The sequence below is a fragment of the Garra rufa genome, chromosome 7 (genome assembly GCF_049309525.1).
Source record: "Garra rufa chromosome 7, GarRuf1.0, whole genome shotgun sequence".
Taxonomy (NCBI): domain Eukaryota; kingdom Metazoa; phylum Chordata; class Actinopteri; order Cypriniformes; family Cyprinidae; genus Garra; species Garra rufa.
This window is the reverse complement of record NC_133367.1, coordinates 18,581,876-18,603,310: the sequence shown is the minus strand read 5'-3', so window position 1 is coordinate 18,603,310 and position 21,435 is coordinate 18,581,876. Positions and strand designations below refer to the sequence as shown.

Genomic DNA, 21,435 nt, shown 5'->3' with positions numbered 1-21,435 from the left:
TTGCCATGTTAGCATGGCGACTCTCAGAGAGATGGTGAACATCACCAACTTCCCACAAAATGTGATAATAAAACCCCCTTAGCCAACATTTCTAGAGACCAAAGAGTAAAACTAAACTAAAATTGTAGACCTGCACATCAAATAGCACCATAGCATTGTTTATCCTCAACAGTTTGGTTGCTAGCAATGCTATGCTGTCTCCTTATGCCTAAATTCATTTGATGATTGAGCGTCTTTGTGGTCAGAAGGTGGACATTTCATGAGCTTCGTATGAAATATCTGAGGTAAACATTTTCTTGATATCTAATCTAGTAGTGTTGTACTAATCTAACTACTTTAAGTGATACTGTTGCTAACTCCTAGTGGTTCTAGAAGATAGATAATCCTAATGGCCTCTTTCTCATATTTTTTCTTTCACTCGTTCAATTTGGTTTGGAGGAACATCCACCCAATCCTCCTGATGGCGGCCATTTTGTGATTTGGTGGATGGGTCAATGACAGCCGACACAGAAATGTGTTCTGTAATGAAGAAACTTAGAGAAAGTACACACATTAACAATCAAAGAAGCATTAGCTTTAGCACCTTATCTCTAAAGAAGTATTAGCATTAGCACCTTAGCCTTCGCTTTCTTTGCTCTTTTTGCAGGCATGTGGTGTAGTTGCAGCATCTACCAGCAGGGGCTAATGCTGCCATGTTAACCAGCTAAACCTTGGTAGTGTTAGCTTTGTAATGGCAGGAAGACATCTGTAGTGGGGTACACACAATTCAGTAACTAGTATTCAAATTAATATGACTTGTTGATGTTTTTCTGCCATGTTTTTTAATGAATCTGACTGGCAAGATTGGCAGACTTGTGTTGAATGAGGAACTCAAGCTTTATCCAGTGACTAAAATATCCACAGCCTTGGTAGTGGGCTATTTTTACTTAGGCTAGTGAGCAACCACCTAGCAACCATCTAGAGCACCCTAGCAACTGCATAGTAATGTGCTAAAAACAACCACATTGAAACGCCATAGCAACCAGCTAGCATAATGACTTTTACACAAGCAAGCAAACCCCACTTACCTTTTCTTCAGAAAAACAAATTGCTACAGAATATTAGAGAGCACCAAATTAGAACTAGCACACCTGCACGTTTAACACACACATTACCGGTAGACATTGCTTTTAGATTTGTGGCAGCACCACATGAGTAAAATAGAAATAAAACCACAATGACAAATGCTAGCTAATACAAATATGCTAATGATTTCAGTCCTAACAGGCCGTGCTAGTAGAAGCCAGTGTATGAAGCTGTTCATCATTGACTAAAGTGTCTTAAGAGCCAGTTACCAGCTTGTTTATTGGTTAGTTGACATATTTTGTGTAACTCATACTGCTAGTAATTCTTTCAATGTTGAAGATGCTTAAAATGTATGCTCACCTCAAACGTACACCATTGCTATGCAACACCACTCAAACAGACTGAAATTTCATTTAGTGTCACTGAAATACACACGATAGCTTTAAATGTCATATTCACAACGTGTTTATAGATTTTCATAAATTGAAGATTATGACTAATACTCTAAAAATCAATGATAGGTATATTAGATCTGCCATTTTTAACATCTTGAATAAGGTTTTTATGTCAATCTCCCCTCCCTCCCCCCAAAAACCAAATATATTTAGATAATCCAGTTATTATTTATTCAAGTTATTGCATTTGAAAGAGTGGCACCAAAAGTGACTTAAACAATTTAATTAAGATATTCAGTGGAATGAATTCCAATAATAAAACAAAAGGTTCTTCCAATGAAATGTTCTACAAAGACATCTGCAACCAAATTAAAACACATGTATCATGTAACTCTTGTTTTTAATGTGTAGGTCAAATTCATTACACACATGCATGAACTTTTCATCTGGGTTTCAGCCGATGTATTGGATGCAATTGCGAGATTAGTCAGAATTGTGAGATATTCATTTGTAATTCTGAGAACATATCAGTCCTTTTCCCCCTCAAAATTATATTTCACAATTCTGAGTTAAAAAAGACAAAAGCTCAAGAATTCTAAAAACTCACAATTCTATCTTTTTTCTTAGAATTACCAGTTGACTTTTTATCTCGCAATTCTGACTTTATAACACAATTGCGAGTTATTAAGAATTTAGATTTAAACTTGCAATTCTGAAAACATCAGTCTATTTTCCCTCACAGTTGGACTTTCTAACTCAGAATTTTGAGTTTATATCTCACAATTCTGAGTAAAAAAGAATTGCGAGATATAAACTAGCAATTCTGACTTTTTTTCTAGAATTGCATAATATAAATTTGCAATTGTGAGTTATAAAGTCAAAATTCCGAGAAATATAGTCAGAATTCTAATGATGCGTTCACACCGGACGCGACTTGCGCGGAAAAAACGCGCTATTCGCGCGTAGTTGAACGCTTGAACATTTGAGTTTACTCGCGCCATTCGCGCGGTAAAATTTGCGTCATTCGCGCGTGACATTTTCTTCACAACAGACACGAATTCGCGTCATGGGAGGGGCTTCTGCCACTCGTCAGCGGGAAAGTAGTTGTAAAATAGGTGAATGAGCTCAATTTGCCAGCTTTAGCTTGCTTGTAGTCTTAATATGTATGTATATGTAGGTCAAATTGAGTAAAGAGCGTTTTTTAAAACTAACCAGATTGTCCGACCTCTTCACTCACTTTCTTCCTAGCAAGATCCTTTTTATTCCTGTTTCTACAAAAGTCCAAAGATGTATCGTACAGCTCCGAGTAACCACAGACAGCAACGGTGATTTTGTCCTCCATTGTTGTTTCGGTTTTCTGCCTCCGTCACTACTAGAGCAAGCTCCTGATTGGTTAACGTGGCGCGGATTTTCGCCAAAGTTCAGATTTTTGAACTCGCGCGAATAGCGCGGCAATCGCTTGAAACGCTCAATGCGCGCCGCTTCATTCGCGCAATTCGCGCGTTTCGCGCCGCCTCATTCGCGCCGCAGGATGGCTATTCGCGTCTTTGCATTGACTTAACATGTAAATCACTCGCGCTTGCCGCTTCATTCGCGTCCGGTGTGAACGCACCTTTAGAACTCGCAGTTCTAACATTTTCCTCAGAATTGCGAATATCTCGCAATTCTGACTTTTTTCTTGCAATTGTGAGTTTTTATCTAGCAATTCTTTTTTACTCAGAATTGTGAAATATAAACTCAAAAACCCTATAAATTTGCAATTGTGACTTATAAAGTCAGAATTTCAAGACATAAACTTAAAATTCTGAGAAATAATAAGATATAAACTCAGAATCCTATAACTTTTTTTCTCAGAATTGTAAGTTTATATCTCGCAATTGACCTTTTTCTCACAACTCTGACTTTATAACACACAATTGCGAGTTAAGTAAGAATTGAGATTTAAACCCGCAATTCTGAGAACATGAGTCTTTTTTCCTTCAAATTTGGACTTTATAACACGCAATTTCGAGTTTATATCTCACAATTCTTTTTTTTACCTAGAATTGTGAGATATAAACTCGAAATTGCGTGTTATAAAGTCCAAATTTGAAGGAAAAAAGACTCATGTTCTCAGAATTGCGGGTTTAAATCTCAATTCTTACTTAACTCGCAATTGTGTGTTATAAAGTCAGAGTTGCGAGATATAAACGTGCAATTTTGACTTTTCTAAAATGCATAATATGATTTGCAATTGTGAGTTATAAGGTCAAAAACTCAAGAATTCTAAAAACTCACAATTCAATTTTCTTAGAATTGCGAGTTATATCCTGCAATGGACTTTTATCTCGCAATTCTGACTTTATAACACAATTGCGAGTTATTAAGAATTGAGATTTAAACTCATAATTCTGAGAACATCAGTCTTTTTTCTCTCAAATTTGGATTTTATAACTCGCAATTTCGAGTTTATATCTCACAATTCTGAGTAAAAAAAGAACAGCAACATATAAACTCGCAATTGCAAGAAAGTCAGAAAAAAAGTCAGAATTGTGAGATACAAACTTGCTGTTTTTACCTTTTTTAGAATTGCGTGATAAATTCGCGGCTGCGGGTTATACCGTCAAAACTGCGAGATATAAACGTGCAATTCTGACTTTTTTTTAGAATTGCATGATATCAATTTGATTGCGAGTTATAATGTTAGAATTTCGAGATAAACTCGCAATTCTGACCTTTTTTATTATAATTAAATTTGCAATTGTGAGTTAAATAATCTGAATTGTGAGACAAACGCATGATTCTGAGAAATAAAGTCAGAACTCCGAGATATAAACTCACAATCCTATTTTTTTTTTCAGAATTCAGCTGAACACAATTGAAAGTTAAGTCACAATTATTATATATTAACTCTGAGATCTTTTTTTTCCCTTAAAATTGGACAGTTTGAGACCAAAATGAATTTTAAATGAGACATTACTCAAAAATTTGGTCTAGTCTAAAAGCTGGTCATAAGAGATTCTTTTTGCTCAGATCTTTGAGTCCTAAAACATTGCGCAATGTGCTGATTGCATCATGTTTATGCATCTCAAAGGGGGGAAGTATGAGTGAATAAATAATAGTGCAGATACCACAGAATCATGCAAACCACTGACAGTTTATGGACTCGATCACAAGACAAAATATCTGCAGGAATACAACAGAATACTGTATATTTAACACTGATGCAATATATATTAGAAATTTCAGATTTAAAGGTTGCATAAATAGATAACAATTAGGAAAGGTATATGAGGTATATATTAGTTCTAGAAATTATTTGGGTTCCTTCAGCCAGATCTTTTTTTTGCTAAATCGTACATATTTAACGAGATCCCCAACTCGTGTGAATTTGTTCAAATGAAACACTTCGTCACTTGGGTCTAGACAAATCATACAAAACTGTATGACTGAGGTCATACAAATTCATATGCATTAGCAAAATATGTACAAATTGGTTGTGAGATGGCATTGGTTCCTTTCGTTGATAAACATCTAAAGTGGGTGAGAAGATGCATAAAACATGATAGGACCAAAGTTTGCCCAAATACATACAACAGAAAACATTTTCATTGTGATTTGCAGTGGAGATGTGGTGCGTTCTGGTTAATTACAAGGTCGCAACTATTAAAAATCACTCACGTCTTTGTTAAACTTGTAACTGCTCAAGTTGCTCAGAATTTAACCAATAAATGTGGTTAATGTTCAGTCATGAATGTATCACCAATCAATCCTCAACCTTCTGCGCAACTCTACAAAACGTCCAATGATGTTCTACCGTGTTTTCATTTGCGCGTTCACTCATGTGATGCACCCGCGTGTTGCGAATCGTGAAGCCTTGCTTGGAGATGTACTCCACCAGATGCACCCGAAGGGACACCTCCTGGTGGTAGTCACATGGTCCAAACGTAAAGGACACTTGAAAGTCTCTAGTGTCCATCATGTGTTTATTCCACCTGGTGAAGTTGTTGGAGATGCCTTCAAGCAGCGCATGAACTTTGGTGGTGATGGTGAGTTGGGTGATAATGACTGCTACTGGGTTTGAGTACTTGGACAGCTTACGAGTACTTGAAAGTTCTACCACTTGCTCAAAAGTGTCCAAAGGATAAAGAGGTTTGTTGTCTCCTAAACTCTGGATCAAGGGCTCGATTTGGTAGAAGTCTGCTTCCTTCCGGAGGAGCTCTGTTTCTTTGAAGTCACATGGTAGTGTTAGTTTCGAAGTTCGTAAAAAGTTCAAGATGTAACGGAATAGAGGACCGTCTCGATCTATGAAATAGTTGCCCTGGGCGTCTCGTGTGGTGGGAAAGTCACCACGAAACATGGCGCCCAACATTGAGTCTGGATAACGTTGGAGGGTGGAGAGCGACGTGGTGTACAAATGGCCGCCAACGTTTAGGGTAACCGTATCCATCATCTAAAAAAGAAAAGAAGAACATAAACATAACATGGATTTTGCTCCTGCTGAGAATGTCAAGATGGTACTTGTACTGATACAAAAAACATTTCCTGCCGAAAAGACACAATGATTGATATGGTGCTGTTCTAGTTGGTGACCTTCAAATGTTGTTTTCCAGCAGAACTTCAACTGACTTAGTTTTTCTAGTATACTGGTTGACCAAGGAAGATTTTTTTTGGGGGGGCCAGCCTTGAAAACAACATTTTCTGCTTTCAGCAGTATTGACAATACCCTTAGGAACACTGGTTTCTATAGAAACTCTAGTATGGTAAACTGAGCTTCAGGAAGTATGGATTGTATGTCTTAAATCACCACGAGATTGAAATTCAACCATGTTCTTGATAAAACCTTGTTCTCAGACAAAATGGACCACTAAGATAAGACAAAATGGCTGACGCTCCATGCTTGTTTTCAATTCCTTTTTAAATCATTGGAGGTCCTGTTCTTAAGGTGGTAAACATCCATTTAATAATGACCTAGAAACTTCCCAGAACACCCTAGCATATGCATAACAACAGCTTTGTAACAAACATTTATGGAACATGTAGTAGAAAACCCATGAAAGATTTACGTTATTTAAAAAATCCACATTGTTTTATACATATTTTGGAGTATGCAGGGCACCATTATTTCAATGACTTAAAATGGTCGTATTCGGTAAGCTACTCGTGCAATCTGTTGGTATTTTTACCACAACTCAGAATCAAAATTTTGATATGATGCCCACAGCTACTTAAAGAGTGTAGGCTCATAAACCTAATGCCATACCATCAATTTTTTCCCATAAGTAGTCTAAACGCCCCTGTGTATCGAGTGAATGCTAAGAAACTGATTCAATGGCCGCGGCGTCATGACAAGCATCAGCATGTTTACATCCTGCCAGAATGGCATCTAGCGCATCTTGTCTCCGTCATTTGTAAGCTCTTTCAGTCGCTGTGGTCTACTAAAAGCCTCAAAGGCATCAGAGCTAAAGTGGGGAGAACAAAGACGCACGTCTTTAGGAATTTTTATTCATCCACAGGCATCTCCCCATTCTTATCTCCTTTTCTTATCGCTAGAAAAGCAGTGAATAATAAGCGCCAGTAGCTCACCGAGTGCAACCGTTTGAACATTGAAATAATGGTGCATAATATGTATAAAACTGTGGATTTTTTAAATTAAGTAAATCTTTCATTGGTTTTCTAGTACATATTTCAGTAAGAGACGGCATTTATGTTATATCAAGCCATAAGTCTTAAAAATGCATTTTGTACCTGCTGAGAATGTCAGGATGGTACTTGTACTAATATGAAAGACCAATTTAGACCAACACAAATCGCCATGTATATCTATTGATTTGGTGCTGTTCTTGTTGATGGACCATCAAACCAAGTTGTTCCCCGCAAAATGTCTACCAGCTTGGTTTTTCTACCAAGGCTGGTTGATCATGGAAGACTTGCTGGCATTCAGACTTGAAAACAACATTTGCTGTGTTCAGCTCCATTTACAATATCCTAAGGAATACTGGTTTCTATGAAAACTCTAGTATAGTAAACTGAGCTTCCCAACAGAAGTATGGTAAACAGCACATGAGATTTATTGAGTTCTTTATAAATCCTTGCACTTAAACAAAATGGACCACCAGGTTGACAAAATGGCTGTCCTTTCAAGCTTGTTTTCATTTCCTTATTGAATTATTGGAGGTCCTGTTTTTAAAGTGGCAAACAACTGTAACACCTCATCTAACTACCCAGAACACCTCAGCAACCACTTAACAATGGGTGTGTCTCAATCTCAACCTAGCTCCCAACCTCATGAATCAGTTTTGTGTACACAAATTTAGTCACTAGTAATTACCCTAGCTCACTGTACATTGGGACAGTGATTACTCAATTACCAGCGACATGACTATATACCACGTCAACGGACAACATTGTAGAATGTCACCGCTGGAATTCATCAACAACAGGCAAAACCAATTTCTTTTTGGTATTATTTTTATTCGTTTAAAACCCATAAATGTTCTAATGTGTTCACTACCTGTCTAGAAATGTGTTTGTTTTGAAATACAAAAAATGTCAAAACTTTGAAATCTTTTATTGTGTCATTAGGCCTATATTTATAAAGCTGCCCTGACTACTGAACTAGGGAGCTGATTGAGACGCACCCAATGTCCTAAAAAGTACCAATAGCCCATGTTCTGCTAATTTATGCTGTCTAAACCACAATAAAAACATGTGGAAGCAGCTAAATCAGAAAACTTAGTAAGCAAGAAAGGGCGCACTATTTTGACTAACTAAAGTTAATAGGAGGAAAAGATACGTCCGATCAGTATTAATTAAGATATTTCCGTAATATTTCACCTACCTGACTGAAAATGATAAGAACAAACACAAATGTTGTCAAGATTCTTGCCCTGGAAATCCTGGTTCAGTTTGGCCAACCACAAACGCATTTTGTTCCTCAGATAGTTTTTGCAATCTTCTTCTTGATTTGTTATAACTTTTAGCAGTCTATAGTACTCCAAATGTTCCGACCGATTAGTACAGACCAAAACATGACAACAATTGATCATTTTCAGAATCACTAATCAATCAGTTTGATCCGGTTCAGAGGTATTGTTTACATTCAGTGCCGCCAATATGGCCAATTGATGACGTCGTGAAAATACTCCATATGCAACCACCCAAACAAAAGGCTTATCTTAAAGGAGTAGTTCACTTTCAGAACAAAAATGTACAGATAATGTACTCACCCCCTTGTCATCCAAGATGTTCATGTCTTTCTTTCTTCAGTCGAAAGGAAATTGTTTTTTTTGTTTGTTTTTTTTGAGTCATTTCAGGATTTCTCTCCATATAATGGACTTCTATGGTGCCCCCGAGTTTGAACTTCCAAAATGCAGTTTCAAAGGGCTCTAAATGATCCAAGCCGAGGAAAAAGGGTCTTACCTACCAAAACGATGGGTTATTTACTAAAAAAAAAAAAAAATTACAATTTATATACTTTTTAACCTCATATGCTCATCTTTTCTAGCTTGGCAAGACAAGAGTTTGAGATTAAGAATTATATAAGTTGTAAATGTTTTTAGAAAATAAGCCATCGTTTTGCTAGATAAGACCATTCTTCCTGGGCTGGGATCATTTAGAGCCCTATGAAACGGCATTTTAACTGAATTTTTGACGTTCAAACTCGGAGGCACCATAGAAGTCCATTATATGGAGAGAAATCCTGAAATGTTTTACTCAAAAAACCAATTTCCTTTCGACTGAAGAAAGAAAGACATGAACATCTTGGATGACAGGAGGGGGAAAACATTATATCTAAATGTTTGTTCTGAAAGTGAACTACTCCTTTAACATATTTTTTTTTAACAAAATATATATTTTTTTCTTGTTTTGCACATTATTCTGTTTTCACTTGTAGAACGGTTTTGGATTAAAACTGCTCCTTTATTCTATCCATGTCTATTTACCATGTGTGTCCAGTCTCCATTCTCCATGTGGCCAATTGTTCCTCTTCAGTGATGCGATGAATGACGCTCTCTGCAGCTTTTATGTGGTATAAACACTTCACCTACAGCAAACTAAAGAAATACACACAATACTTTACAGTTTAGACATCATATTCAAGTGTGTGAGTGATGAAATCAGCATGGGAACATTAATGGTGAAATGAATGACGCATGTAAAGAACACCTAAAGGTTTCCCTGCATCCCAGGACATTTTTTGCAACGTCTGAGAAACAAACAAGAACAACATAAACGGAACTAGCAGCGATTTTTCGATACTGATAAAATAATTGACAATGATGCAATATGCGCATAATTTATAGCGACTGCAATTACACAAAGTGCGTAATCAACAATCAACCGCGAAACATAAAAAAATAAATACAGATTGCTTATATTACCTCGTTGCAAATCAGGGATTTAGTCTCTCCTCCTCGTCCGATGGACTTCAGTTGTTTCCTCTCGTCCAAAGCATCGGGAATATGGAGGACGGATGGTTTAAACAGGAATACTACGTTTTCCTCAGGGGCTTTTAATAATTGTTCTCAAATTCAAGAGCATTTTGAACGCCTTATGTTCAAAAGTGACTCGTCTGCCTCAGCAAAGTCTGTAAAATAGCGGTGGTGTTTATGTTGTGGATTCACACAGAGCAGGACAGATGAGGGACATCAGTATGGGATGAGCGGAAATGACACACCCACGACTCAAGCCACGCCCGTTAGACAAATTCCCGCCCTGGCTAAATCTGAATTTGTAACGTTCATCTTAAAACACCTAACGTGAATCAAAGCAGCACAACTCATACTGGTAAGTTCAATATGATCCTGACTAGTGTAATGTATTTGTATTAATAGGCGTTTGTTTGGTCAGAGTTGTTCGTTTTTATTTCAACGAACAGATTTCAATGTGTTCTCTTTCGTCTTTTACGTCTTTATCATTTATTTGTGCTTTTTAAACGCGTTTTATAAATACTTTTTTTTATTTTAATATCGTATATTATGTAAAATCTATCATGAATATGGTTACACGTTTAAGCTCTGAATTCAATGAGTGAAATGGATATAAACCATTACATTTCTGTGAAAACGATCATCAACCTTTACCTCAACTGCCGTAATATTCACTATAAATGCTTTAATAAGACTAAAATCGTTACAATCACATGGACTGACACTGCTCTTATACGTCTAGACTCTAGATATACAGTCAAAAGTTTACATACACCTTGGAGAATCTGCAAAATGTTAATTATTTTACCAAAAAGCATGTGATTTTTTTTTTACTTAACACTGACCTGAATAAGATATTTCACATATAAGACATGTACATACAGTCCACAAGAGAAAATAATAGTTGAATTTATAAAAAAAAGTTAACATACAGTTGATTCTTAATACTGTGTTGTTACCTGTTAAGTTAAACTGCCCGCTGTCCCACAAATTCTTAGATTTTCCAGCATTTTTGTTTATTTGAACCCTTTCCAACAATGACTGTATGATTCTGAGATCCATCTTTTCACACTGAGGACAACTGAGGGACTCATATGCAACTATTGCGTTAGGTTCAAACGCTCACTAGGCGCGTTTCTATTAAAGATTTGCGCAAAACTTTGGCGATTTTTTATACATGTCGATTAAAAAGTATTGCGAAATGACGGCGTTTCCATTAACCGATGTTATGCGACTAAAACATATTTTTCCTCTAAGTCATGGCAATGGATTTTTGTTGGATTTTAGCTATATTTAATCGCGTGTGCTGTTTTGCGAAATATTCCTTTTTTGAATTACCTGAAAAACCACCTCATGAGATCGTAAAAACTTTTTTTGCGATATATGGGAGTTATAGGAGACACATTTTCAATTCGCAATTTCAATTTGCGCAATTTAAAGGCTAATGGAAACAATGCTTCAGAAGGAAACAATTCATAAGCCGAGGATGAACTTTTGGAATTTAAAGATCAGGGTAAATTTAACTTATTTTGTCTTCTGGGAAACATGTACGTATCTTCTGTAGCTTCTGATAGGCAGTACTAAATCAAAAAAAATATATAACAGTTTGGCAAAATAAGAAAAAAGTGCACATCCTCATTCTGTTCAGAAGTTTACACCCCTGACTCTTAAAGGAGAAGTCCGGTGTGATTTTGACCTAAAGTGTATTGAATCATGATACCGAGTGTAAACGTACCTTGCATATCTCATCTCGTCTTGTCCACTGCTGTCCGAAATCTGGGGTCAGTTAGCCGATGCTCACAACAGCTTGTCAATGAAAGTCAATCGGGCATCGAAGGAGCCATGTAAATAAATCACTGTTTTACGCCATTTACGAGGCACAAAGTAGCTCCACACTTCATTGGTAGACTTCCAAGGGCCCTGACATTTAAAACGAGACATTGAGAACTTAGAAAAAGCACCGGTAGTTTATTTACAAGTAGATTTATACAGACATCTTCCACCAGGAACAGAGCAGTCGCCGCCATCTTAAATGTAGTCACGATAAATCGAGTGTCGATCACCAAGGAATTTATCAGCTTATCAACGTATCAGGTTGTAGTTTCCTTGGTGATCGACACTCGACTTATCGTGACTACATTTAAGATGGCGGCGGCCGCTAAACTTCTTGCGGTTACTGTCTGTATAAATCTACTTGTAAATAAACTACCGGTGCTTTTTCTAAGTTCTCAATGTCTCGTTTTAAATGTCAGGGCCCTTGGAAGTCTACCGATGAAGTGTGGAGCTACTTTGTGCCTCCTAAATGGCGTAAAACAGTGATTTATTTACATGGCTCCTTCGATGCCCGATTGACTTTCATTGACAAGCTGTTGTGAGCATCGGCTAACTGACCCCAGATTTCGGACAGCAGTGGACAAGACGAGATGAGATATGCAAGGTACGTTTACACTCGGTATCATGATTCAATACACTTTAGGTCAAAATCACACCGGAGTTCTCCTTTAATGCATGGTTTTTCCTTCTGGAGCATAAGTGAGTTTGAACCTTCTGTAATAGTTGCATATGAGTCCCTTAGTTATCCACAGTGTGAAAAAGATGGATCTCAAAATCATACACAAAAATGCAGAAAAACCAAAGAATTTGAGACCTGAAGGGTTTTTCTGAAGAACAGCGGGCAGTTGAACAACTATAACACAAAAAAAAAAAAAAAAAAACAGCTGTGGATCATTCATGACACAACACAGTTTTTATAAATTCAACTATCATGTTCTTTTGTGGACTATATGTAATCTTTTATGTAACATTTTGCAGATTTCACAAGGTGTAGGTAAACTTTTGACTTCAGCTGTATTTACACAAAACAAACGTCTGAAAAAGGTCAGGCAAAAGACTGGAATATGTTATTGGACTGAGTGCTTTTTATTATAATTACTGCTTATTTTTATTTATTATTATACGTAGGCAATATATAACTTTACAAAACTGTATACAGTTGCAATCAAAATTATTCAACCCTCCAGAGACTGCAGTAGTTTACAAATACAAGCTTTTCTGAAGATCCAGGACTTAAAAAAAATTGCATCTATAACCAATTACTGGCATATTAAAAGTGATAATGTCAACATGTAATGTAATATTTTTGAGTTTCCGGATTTTTTAATAACACAGCTATGTCATAATTATTCAACCCCTGTTTAACATTGCTGTTTTTTTATTCTCTTATTTGTATGGTGGGGAACAAAATTGTCCTAAAACATAATTAAGCCTTTAGAAACTCTATTAGAAAACAGAATTAGCTTGTGCTGTTACACATACATACAGTTAGCCCATGCATATGCTAAGGTTTTAGTGGCTAATATGACAAAGTCAAAAGAGCTCTCACAAAAGCTGTAGAGACGCTACAGAGAATAAATAATTTTATTACTTTAGAAAATAAGGCTATATGAAGATTTCCAAGGCATTAAAGGTTCCTAGAGACACAGCTGGCAGCCGTATTCGTTAGTTTAAAGTGTGTTGTACCAGAAAACCTTTGAAGGTGTTGAACAAAAAAGCACAATATCATAAAATGTTTGATCAGAACAACTGAGGAAAAACCTGCAATGTACAACCAAAGAGTTGTAAGATGACCCAACGACAGGAGGAGAAACATTTCAATGCAGTGTATAAGAAGAACCCTAGACAATTATGGCCTTCGTGTTGAGACATCTTGACGAATACCACTCTTGACCAAGAAGAACAAAAAGGCTGACATGAACATGTTTAAAATTAATTTAGATAGACATGAGGAGTTCTGCAAGAATGTTTTATAGAGTGATCTGACCAAACTGGAACTTTTTGGACCTATGGATCAGTGGTATGTCTGGTGCAAAAAAGGCAGAGCTTATGAGCAGAAGAACACCATCTTCATCGTCAGACTTTGAGGTGGACCAGTACTGTTCGAGGGGTGTTTTATTGTCGCAGTAAGTGGAAATCATGACCGTATGAAGGACATCATGGATTCTTTGAAGTATCAGGCCATTTTGGCAAGAATTGTGATGCCTTTAGTGCAAAGACTGAAGCTGATGATCAATGGACTTTTCTGCAGGACTGTCATCCCAAAGTATACATCCAAAATTTATTTATGCTCAGTTCAGGGATCAGTTATGGAAAGTACTTGAGTGGCCTGTTCAGTCTCCAGGTTTAATTTTCATTGAAAACATTTGGTTGAATTTGAAGAAAGCAGTGGCAAAGTGAAAACCAAAGATTATCAGTGATCTCAAAGCTTTTTCAGGAGAGGAATGGGCCAAGATTGCAGTAAAGAGGTGACAGAAGCTTCAAAGCACTTACAGGCAGCGTTTATTGGCGGTTTTAAAGAATAAAAGATTCTGCACAAAATGTGACTTTTAGGGGTTGAATAATTTTGAACATGAACATTTAGAGACAATTTGATTTTTTTTTTATTATTCATCAGCTTCCGTTTTTAGAATGACTCAAATGTGTATTTATACATTTCTCTAATAGTGCACTGATGCCTTTGTTGAGTTGCTTTTACAAAATTGTGTTCCCTGCAGCAAAATGTCTTGCAGGTCAAGGGGGTTGAATAATTTCGATTGCAACTGTAAATATAAACCATTTTAAACAATTTTTGGTGTTAATCCCACCGGACCCCAATCTCATCTAAATGGCTATGCCTAAAACTTAAATATTACTTTAATACTGCACAATGTTAAATATTAAATAAAATCACAACCATGCTTACAACCCATTGTGATAAAAGTTTATTACTTTAGCTTACAGTAGAATTTACAGCATAATACACATGGTTGGTTGTTAATAGCCATAATAAACGTCACCGTCTTGACAAAAACTCATTTTGGAGTCAAAACGAGGAAACTTTGAATATTGTGCCAATGAAGGAAGAGCCATGTAACAGAAAGACCTGCCCAAGATGAAAGAGAACAGCCAATTCCCCAAAACATTGATGCAGAAACGGGAGAGAACATGTAGTATTTCCTAATTAACGTGTCCTGGTAGACAAACCTATTATGTTAAACATTCAAAGTCTTTTTGACGGAGAAGATGATGTCCTTGATCTGCGGTACGCTGTTGTCCTCCAAAATCTTGGCGTACGGCATTGGAATATCTACTCCCGTGACTCGGACTGCAGGGGCGTCGAGGTAATTGAAAGCAGGACCTTGAATTAAAAACAAAAAAAGACATAACAAATCTACATACTGAGGAAGAAACAACGATGGGTATGTTTGGAATGACACACTCTCTAATATTTTTGAAAGTCAAAACGGTTTAAAAATAATACCCTCCATAAGCCGGGCCAGAATCTCAGCCCCGACTCCAAACTGAGGCCAGCCGCCCTCCACAGTGATGAGATGATTTGTTTTCATTACACTTGTTTCGATGGCTTCTGCATCCAGAGGCCGGATTGTGCGCATGTTGACCACCTACAAACAAAAACACAAACCAGATTAAACTGAGATCTTCTTAGTTACTAATTAATAAGTATATATCAATGTGAGATTATATTAATGTTCTTTAAGCAAATGTAAATGTGATCAGCTCTTTTGAATCCTTAAAAATGCGTCTCAAGTGTCTAGTTCAGCTGAACTGAAAATACGGTTTAAAACAATTACAGCATTAAAAATAGACGTCATACCTCGCACTCGATCCCCTCCTTGGCCAAGACAGCAGCGGCATCGAGACACAGACCGACCATTCGGGAATGAGACACCAGCGTGATGTGATTTCCTGCAGCAGACCAACAATATTAATATGCAGATCAATTCAGTAGCAATTAATGGCTGGGTATTAAATGTCACTCAAATAATACAACCTACAGTAAACCAATAATAAACTTTGTAACTAAATATACATTTGTAAATATTTTTACATTTTGAATAAAATATGGCTGTTTTTTTTTTTAGTTGTTACATGTATTACATGTAATCTGGATTATGTAATCAGATTCCAAATATTAAATGCTTGTAATTAGATTATATTATGTTGTAAAATACTCACAATCAAGACTAGTTACTTTTTTATTGATTACATGATTACTTAATATTTACAAAATGCCAAAATGCCAGTAAGTTTTTAATAATTCATTGATTTTATTGTCCTATAAAAAAAAACTATTTTGGAACGTTTTCCAGTAATATATTACCCTTTTTTGAACAAGTGGTTAAAATGATTTTAAATTATTAATTTATTTTTAAATATTATTATTACTATTTAAATATTTTAAAATCAACTTTTTAAAACGAGTGGTTTAAATGATTTTAAATAATTTCTTGATTTAATTTGTTAAATAATTATTATGATCTTTATTTTAAAATTACCTTTATAAAACAAGTGGTTACAATTATAATATATATATATATATATATATATATATATATAATTATTATAATTTTTTAAATTTCAAAATAGCCTTTTAAAACAGGTGGCTACATTTAAAATAATTTATTTTATATTTAAATATTTTATTATTATTAGATATTTTAAAATCGCCTTTTTAAAACAAGTGGTTCAGATTATTAAAAGAAAATATTTTACTTTTAAAATATTTCATTATTATCATTTTTTAATATTTAAAAATTGCCTTTTTAAATCAAGTGGTTAATATTATTTAAAGTAATTTATTTTACCTTTTAAATATTTTATTATTCTTTTAAAATATTTTAAAATCACCTTTTTAAAACAAATGTTTACAATTATTTAAAATAATTTATTTTATATGTATATATTTTATTATTATTAGTAGTAGTAATAGTAGTATTAGCCTTTTTAAAACAAGTGGTTCAAATTATTAAACATGTTTTACTTTAACATTTTATTAAAATTATTTTTAAATATTTAAAAATTGCCTTTTTAAATCAAGTGGTTAACACTAAAGTAATTAATTTTACTTTTTAAACATTTAATTCATTTAAGTATTTCAAATCACCTATTTAAAACACATGGTTAATTTGTTTAAAAATTTTATCATTATTATCATTTTAAAATATTTTTAAATCACCTTTTTTGAAACAAGTGTTTAAAGTTTCTTTTTTTCCATTTAACAGATTTAATAAACTATAATATTTTAATAATCTTTACTTAATATCCTAATGATTTTTGGCATAAAAGAAAAATAAATAATTTTGACCCATACAATGTATTTTTGGCTACTGGATTATATTATGCATTTTGCAGATTTTTAATGTTTTAACATTACACAAATCTAAACGTAGAATAACTTCTAAAACAAACATTATAAAACATTACCCACCCTGTCTTTCAATCTTAGCCTTTCCGATTGGGATGACAAAGTCTTTGGACTGAGCCTGTTCAGAGATCTCAAACGGCACACCGTACATCAGCTCGTTCTCCAAAACCACCACTGAAAGAGACACGACATGTCATTCAGTGCCACCTTCGCTTCCTGTGATCATCAGCTTCACGCAGTGAGGAACTCACCAGGGTTGTCGTCACGGATGGCTGCTTTCAAAAGGCCCTTGGCGTCCTCGGCGCTCCAGGGACTGACCACCTTCAGTCCAGGACAGTGTCCGTACCAGGCAGCGAAGCACTGGGAATGCTGAGCCGCCACACCGGCTGAGGCACCGTTGGGTCCACGAAACACAATCGGGACGGGCTGAAATCCGGCAGACATGTAGTAGGTCTTGGCGGCAGAGTTGATGACCTGATCAATGGCTTGCATAGAGAAGTTGAAGGTCATGAATTCACAAATGGGCCTCAAACCCGCCTGAAAGAGGATGTGATGAGTTAGTTTGGGAACATGGAGTTTCGCATTCTTTTATCAATGTTACCACAGGAATATCTCACCATGGCAGCACCAACAGCAATGCCAGCAAAGCCCATCTGCATGGATAAAAAGGAAATTGTATTCAACATATAACAATCAACAACAATTAGAAGATTTTTTTTGACAAGTTTATTGTCATTATCACCTCTGTTATTGGTGTGTCAATGATACGTTTGTCTCCATACTTCTTCCAAAGGCCTCTGCTAACCTGCAACCCAACACAAGCAACTTCAAAAAAGATTCTTTAGGATTGTTGATGACAAAAATATAACAAAAATATGCGCATCTGACCTTATACGCGCCGTCATACTGTGCAACTTCCTCTCCGAGGAGGAAAACCCGTTCATCCCTCTCCAGCTCCTCATCCATGGCCTGGTTGAGGGCATCTCGGACTGTTACCTGTGATAATCCAACAATAAAATGCAATACTTATACATATATCACATGTTAAGACATAGTAGTCTAATAATAAAATGTGTTACTTAATAATAATTGTATTCATATACTATGAGATGTACATGGTACTCCAATAGCACGGTAATATCATAGTACATGTCCAAAAAACACAGTAACACAATAGGACGTGAAAAAAACAACAACATGGTATTATTATAAAATTCCCATGAAACCATTATATATGAATGTATATGTTGAAAAACAATACATTTACAAAACACAATGGTAATGAAATCCAAAAACAAACATATTATCATTATACATGGCTTTTTAGAACGGCAAAAAACCTTATGGAAAATCTATGGCATTCAAGTATTTTATTTATAAAAACCAAAATCAATCAGTTGCCCATTAAACTTTTTTTAAATGTTATGAAACATCCGCAATATCCCATAAAATAAATATCTGAAAATACACAGGATTAATATGATGTATAATTATTCTAGATTAATTACCATTTATAACTTTATTTTATTAAAATATAACTTTTAATAACTACATTGTGAGAAAATCTGAAATATTTCTGTGATTATTTACAAAATAATGAAGAGTGCGTTCATTAATAATAAGCCAATAATTATACACAGCAATGGCATAATATTTTCACATGAAACATTGTAAATGCATCGTACAGCAAAGAAAAGCATGGTAATACCATAGCACATGTACATAGAAACATAGTAACACTATGGTATATGAGGGGAAATAGGTAGATGTCAATGAATCATGATATATAAAAAATATTTATGGTACATTAAAAAAAATATGCTTTACCATGTTATGCAAGGAAAAACATGGCACTACTATGGTATATTAAAAAAAGAGCGTCAATGGCAAATTTTCAAAATAACAAGGTATTACCATCAAACATAAAACATATATGGCTTTATCATGGTACATATAGAAAAATATGGCATTACAGTGGAATATTTTCAAAAAATGTGCATTAAAACACTGTAAATGCTTAAAATACCAAGGTTTTACCATGGGACATAAAAATATGGCTTTATAATGGTAAATAAGGAAAAATATGGCATTCCCATGGTATATTGCCAAAAAATGTAAATTAAAACATGCCAAATTCAAAATACAAAGGTATTACCATGGGACATAAAAAAATATGGCGTTGCCATAGTATATGCCCAAATAATGTCAATTAAAAAAAAACAGGCAAATGTTCAAAATACAAATGTTCATAAATATGGCTTTACCATGGTATATTCCCAAAGAATGTGCATTAAAACATTGTAAATGTTTAAAATGCCAAGGTATTACCATTGGACATAAAAAAAAATGGATTCACCATGGTACATATGGAAAGATATGGCATTACCATGGTATATTAAAAAGAACATAAATTAAAACAGTAAATGTTCAAAATACCAAGGCATTACCACAGAACATAAAAAATATGGCTTTACCATGGTACATATGGAAAGATATGGCATTACCATGGTATATTAAAAAGAACATAAATTAAAACAGTAAATGTTCAAAATACCAAGGTTTTACCATGATGAGACATAAAAATATGGCTTTACCATGGTACATATGGAGAGATATGGCATTACCATGGTATATTAAAAAAGAACATCAATTAAAACAGTAAATGTTCAAAATACCAAGGTTTTACCATGATGAGACATAAAAAATATGGCTTTATCATGGTACATATGGAAAGATATGGCATTACCATGGTATATTAAAAAAGAACATCATTTAAAACATGGCAAATGTTCAAAATACCAAGGCATTACCACAGAACATAAAAAATATGGCTTTACCATGGTACATATGGAAAGATATGGCATTACCATGGTATATTAAAAAGAACATAAATTAAAACAGTAAATGTTCAAAATACCAAGGCATTACCACAGAACATAAAAAATATGGCTTTACCATGGTACATATGGAAAGATATGGCATTACCATGGTATATTAAAAAGAACATAAATTAAAACAGTAAATGTTCAAAATACCAAGGCATTACCACAGAACATAAAAAATATGGCTTTATCATGGTACATATGGAAAGATATGGCATTACCATGGTATATTAAAAAAGAACATCATTTAAAACATGGCAAATGTTCAAAATACCAAGGTTTTACCATGATGAGACATAAAAATATGGCTTTATCATGGTACATACTGAAAAATACGGCACTACTATGGTACGTTATATTAAAATAGAATGTCAATTAAAAAAAATTGCAAATGTGCAAAAATACCATGTTTCACCATGGTAAATTTATAAAGAAGTCCCCAAATCATGGTTTCAGGATGATGTAAAGCTATGGCATAATCATGAAATATTGCCAACGAAAGTAAACGTTCACAATACCATGGTATTACCACAGTACACACCTAAAACATGCTAATTACCACAGCGTTTTCGTTAGCGGTTGTGTGTATTAATCGGTTGACCAAACACACTAATAATCGACACATCTGACATGTGTTTTCAGCTGGTTTCAGTGTTTTGTGTCCTGCAGCATCTGTTGAAGGTGAGAGCAGCAGCATCACTGACCTGCACCGCAGCCGGAGGCGTCCTGTGAAACTCCCTCCGCAAAACCGCTGAAACGGCATTCTGACAAACAAACACACCGCCATATCAGTCTCAAAACTGTCATCTCAATATTATTATAGTAATATGTTGCTAATGTGTCATATTTCCACAAAAATACCTTCCCCGAGCGAAGGAAACACCTCAGAGACGCCATGTTTCACTGTCCTCTGTCTGGAGGCGGGGCTGTCATGTCAGCGGCTTCGACCAATCAGGGGGCGCGTTGTAAAATCCGAACAGGAAACACAGTGACAGAGGCCAATCAGTGCAGCGGAATCATGACAGAGCGGAAGTTGCCGTCAGACTGTCATTGCGCGTCCAAGGGCAAGAGAGAAATCTTTTTATACTACTTTGCTTTATAGGCAGATGTCTGAAATGTTTCATAATAAAGGGTCAATGAGTTCAAAAATGTCAAAACCATTTTTGAAAAAGTACGTTATATGATTATTATAAACTAGCAACCACGAAAATATTAAGCTATATTTAATATTAGCTACATTTTTAAAATGCAATCATAAACGAAAAGGATCTGTACAGTTTACTTTAAATCTAGCAAATATTTCAGATATTATTCTCAACAATTAATGCATGTATATATCTCATTTGGATTATACTTATGTTGTAAACATACTATTATAATATTATTTTATCCATACACTTTTTTACTTTACATTTATTCAATTGTTTAGTAATGATATATTGCACATTATCATACTTTAAAATGATCATGTAAAGATTTCG

The 21,435-nt window shown here is 35.0% G+C and overlaps 2 protein-coding genes across 2 annotated transcripts; both read right to left on the bottom strand.

The window, feature by feature from the left end:
- Nucleotides 1-4,501: 4,501 nt before the first annotated feature.
- kctd6a (potassium channel tetramerization domain containing 6a) lies at nucleotides 4,502-10,088 on the bottom strand. The gene is made up of 3 exons (XM_073844685.1): nucleotides 9,824-10,088; nucleotides 9,386-9,496; nucleotides 4,502-5,892 (listed from the first exon to the last, which is right to left on the bottom strand). Exons 2-3 carry the CDS (start codon nucleotides 9,410-9,412, stop codon nucleotides 5,206-5,208), a joined length of 714 nt encoding a protein of 237 aa, XP_073700786.1. The 5' UTR covers nucleotides 9,413-9,496; nucleotides 9,824-10,088; the 3' UTR covers nucleotides 4,502-5,205.
- A 4,525-nt stretch (nucleotides 10,089-14,613) lies between these two features.
- pdhb (pyruvate dehydrogenase E1 subunit beta) lies at nucleotides 14,614-20,914 on the bottom strand. The gene is made up of 10 exons (XM_073844069.1): nucleotides 20,816-20,914; nucleotides 20,659-20,718; nucleotides 17,961-18,068; nucleotides 17,815-17,877; nucleotides 17,690-17,725; nucleotides 17,324-17,609; nucleotides 17,136-17,246; nucleotides 15,522-15,613; nucleotides 15,168-15,309; nucleotides 14,614-15,044 (listed from the first exon to the last, which is right to left on the bottom strand). Exons 1-10 carry the CDS (start codon nucleotides 20,849-20,851, stop codon nucleotides 14,899-14,901), a joined length of 1,080 nt encoding a protein of 359 aa, XP_073700170.1. The 5' UTR covers nucleotides 20,852-20,914; the 3' UTR covers nucleotides 14,614-14,898.
- Nucleotides 20,915-21,435: the final 521 nt, after the last annotated feature.

What these genes read in the sequence shown, in the direction of transcription:
- kctd6a (XM_073844685.1), bottom strand. Translation starts at nt 9,412, where the DNA reads ATGGAGAATGGAGACTGGACACACATG. An exon ending in ATGGAGACTGGACACACATG is followed by an intron (nt 5,893 to 9,385) that starts GTAAATAGACAT and finishes TTTCTTTTTTAG; the next exon opens with ATGATGGATACGGTTACCCT.
- pdhb (XM_073844069.1), bottom strand. Translation starts at nt 20,851, where the DNA reads ATGGCGTCTCTGAGGTGTTTCCTTCGCTCGGGGAAG. An exon ending in GTTTCCTTCGCTCGGGGAAG is followed by an intron (nt 20,719 to 20,815) that starts GTATTTTTGTGG and finishes TTTGTTTGTCAG; the next exon opens with AATGCCGTTTCAGCGGTTTT. An exon ending in CGCCTCCGGCTGCGGTGCAG is followed by an intron (nt 18,069 to 20,658) that starts GTCAGTGATGCT and finishes GGATTATCACAG; the next exon opens with GTAACAGTCCGAGATGCCCT.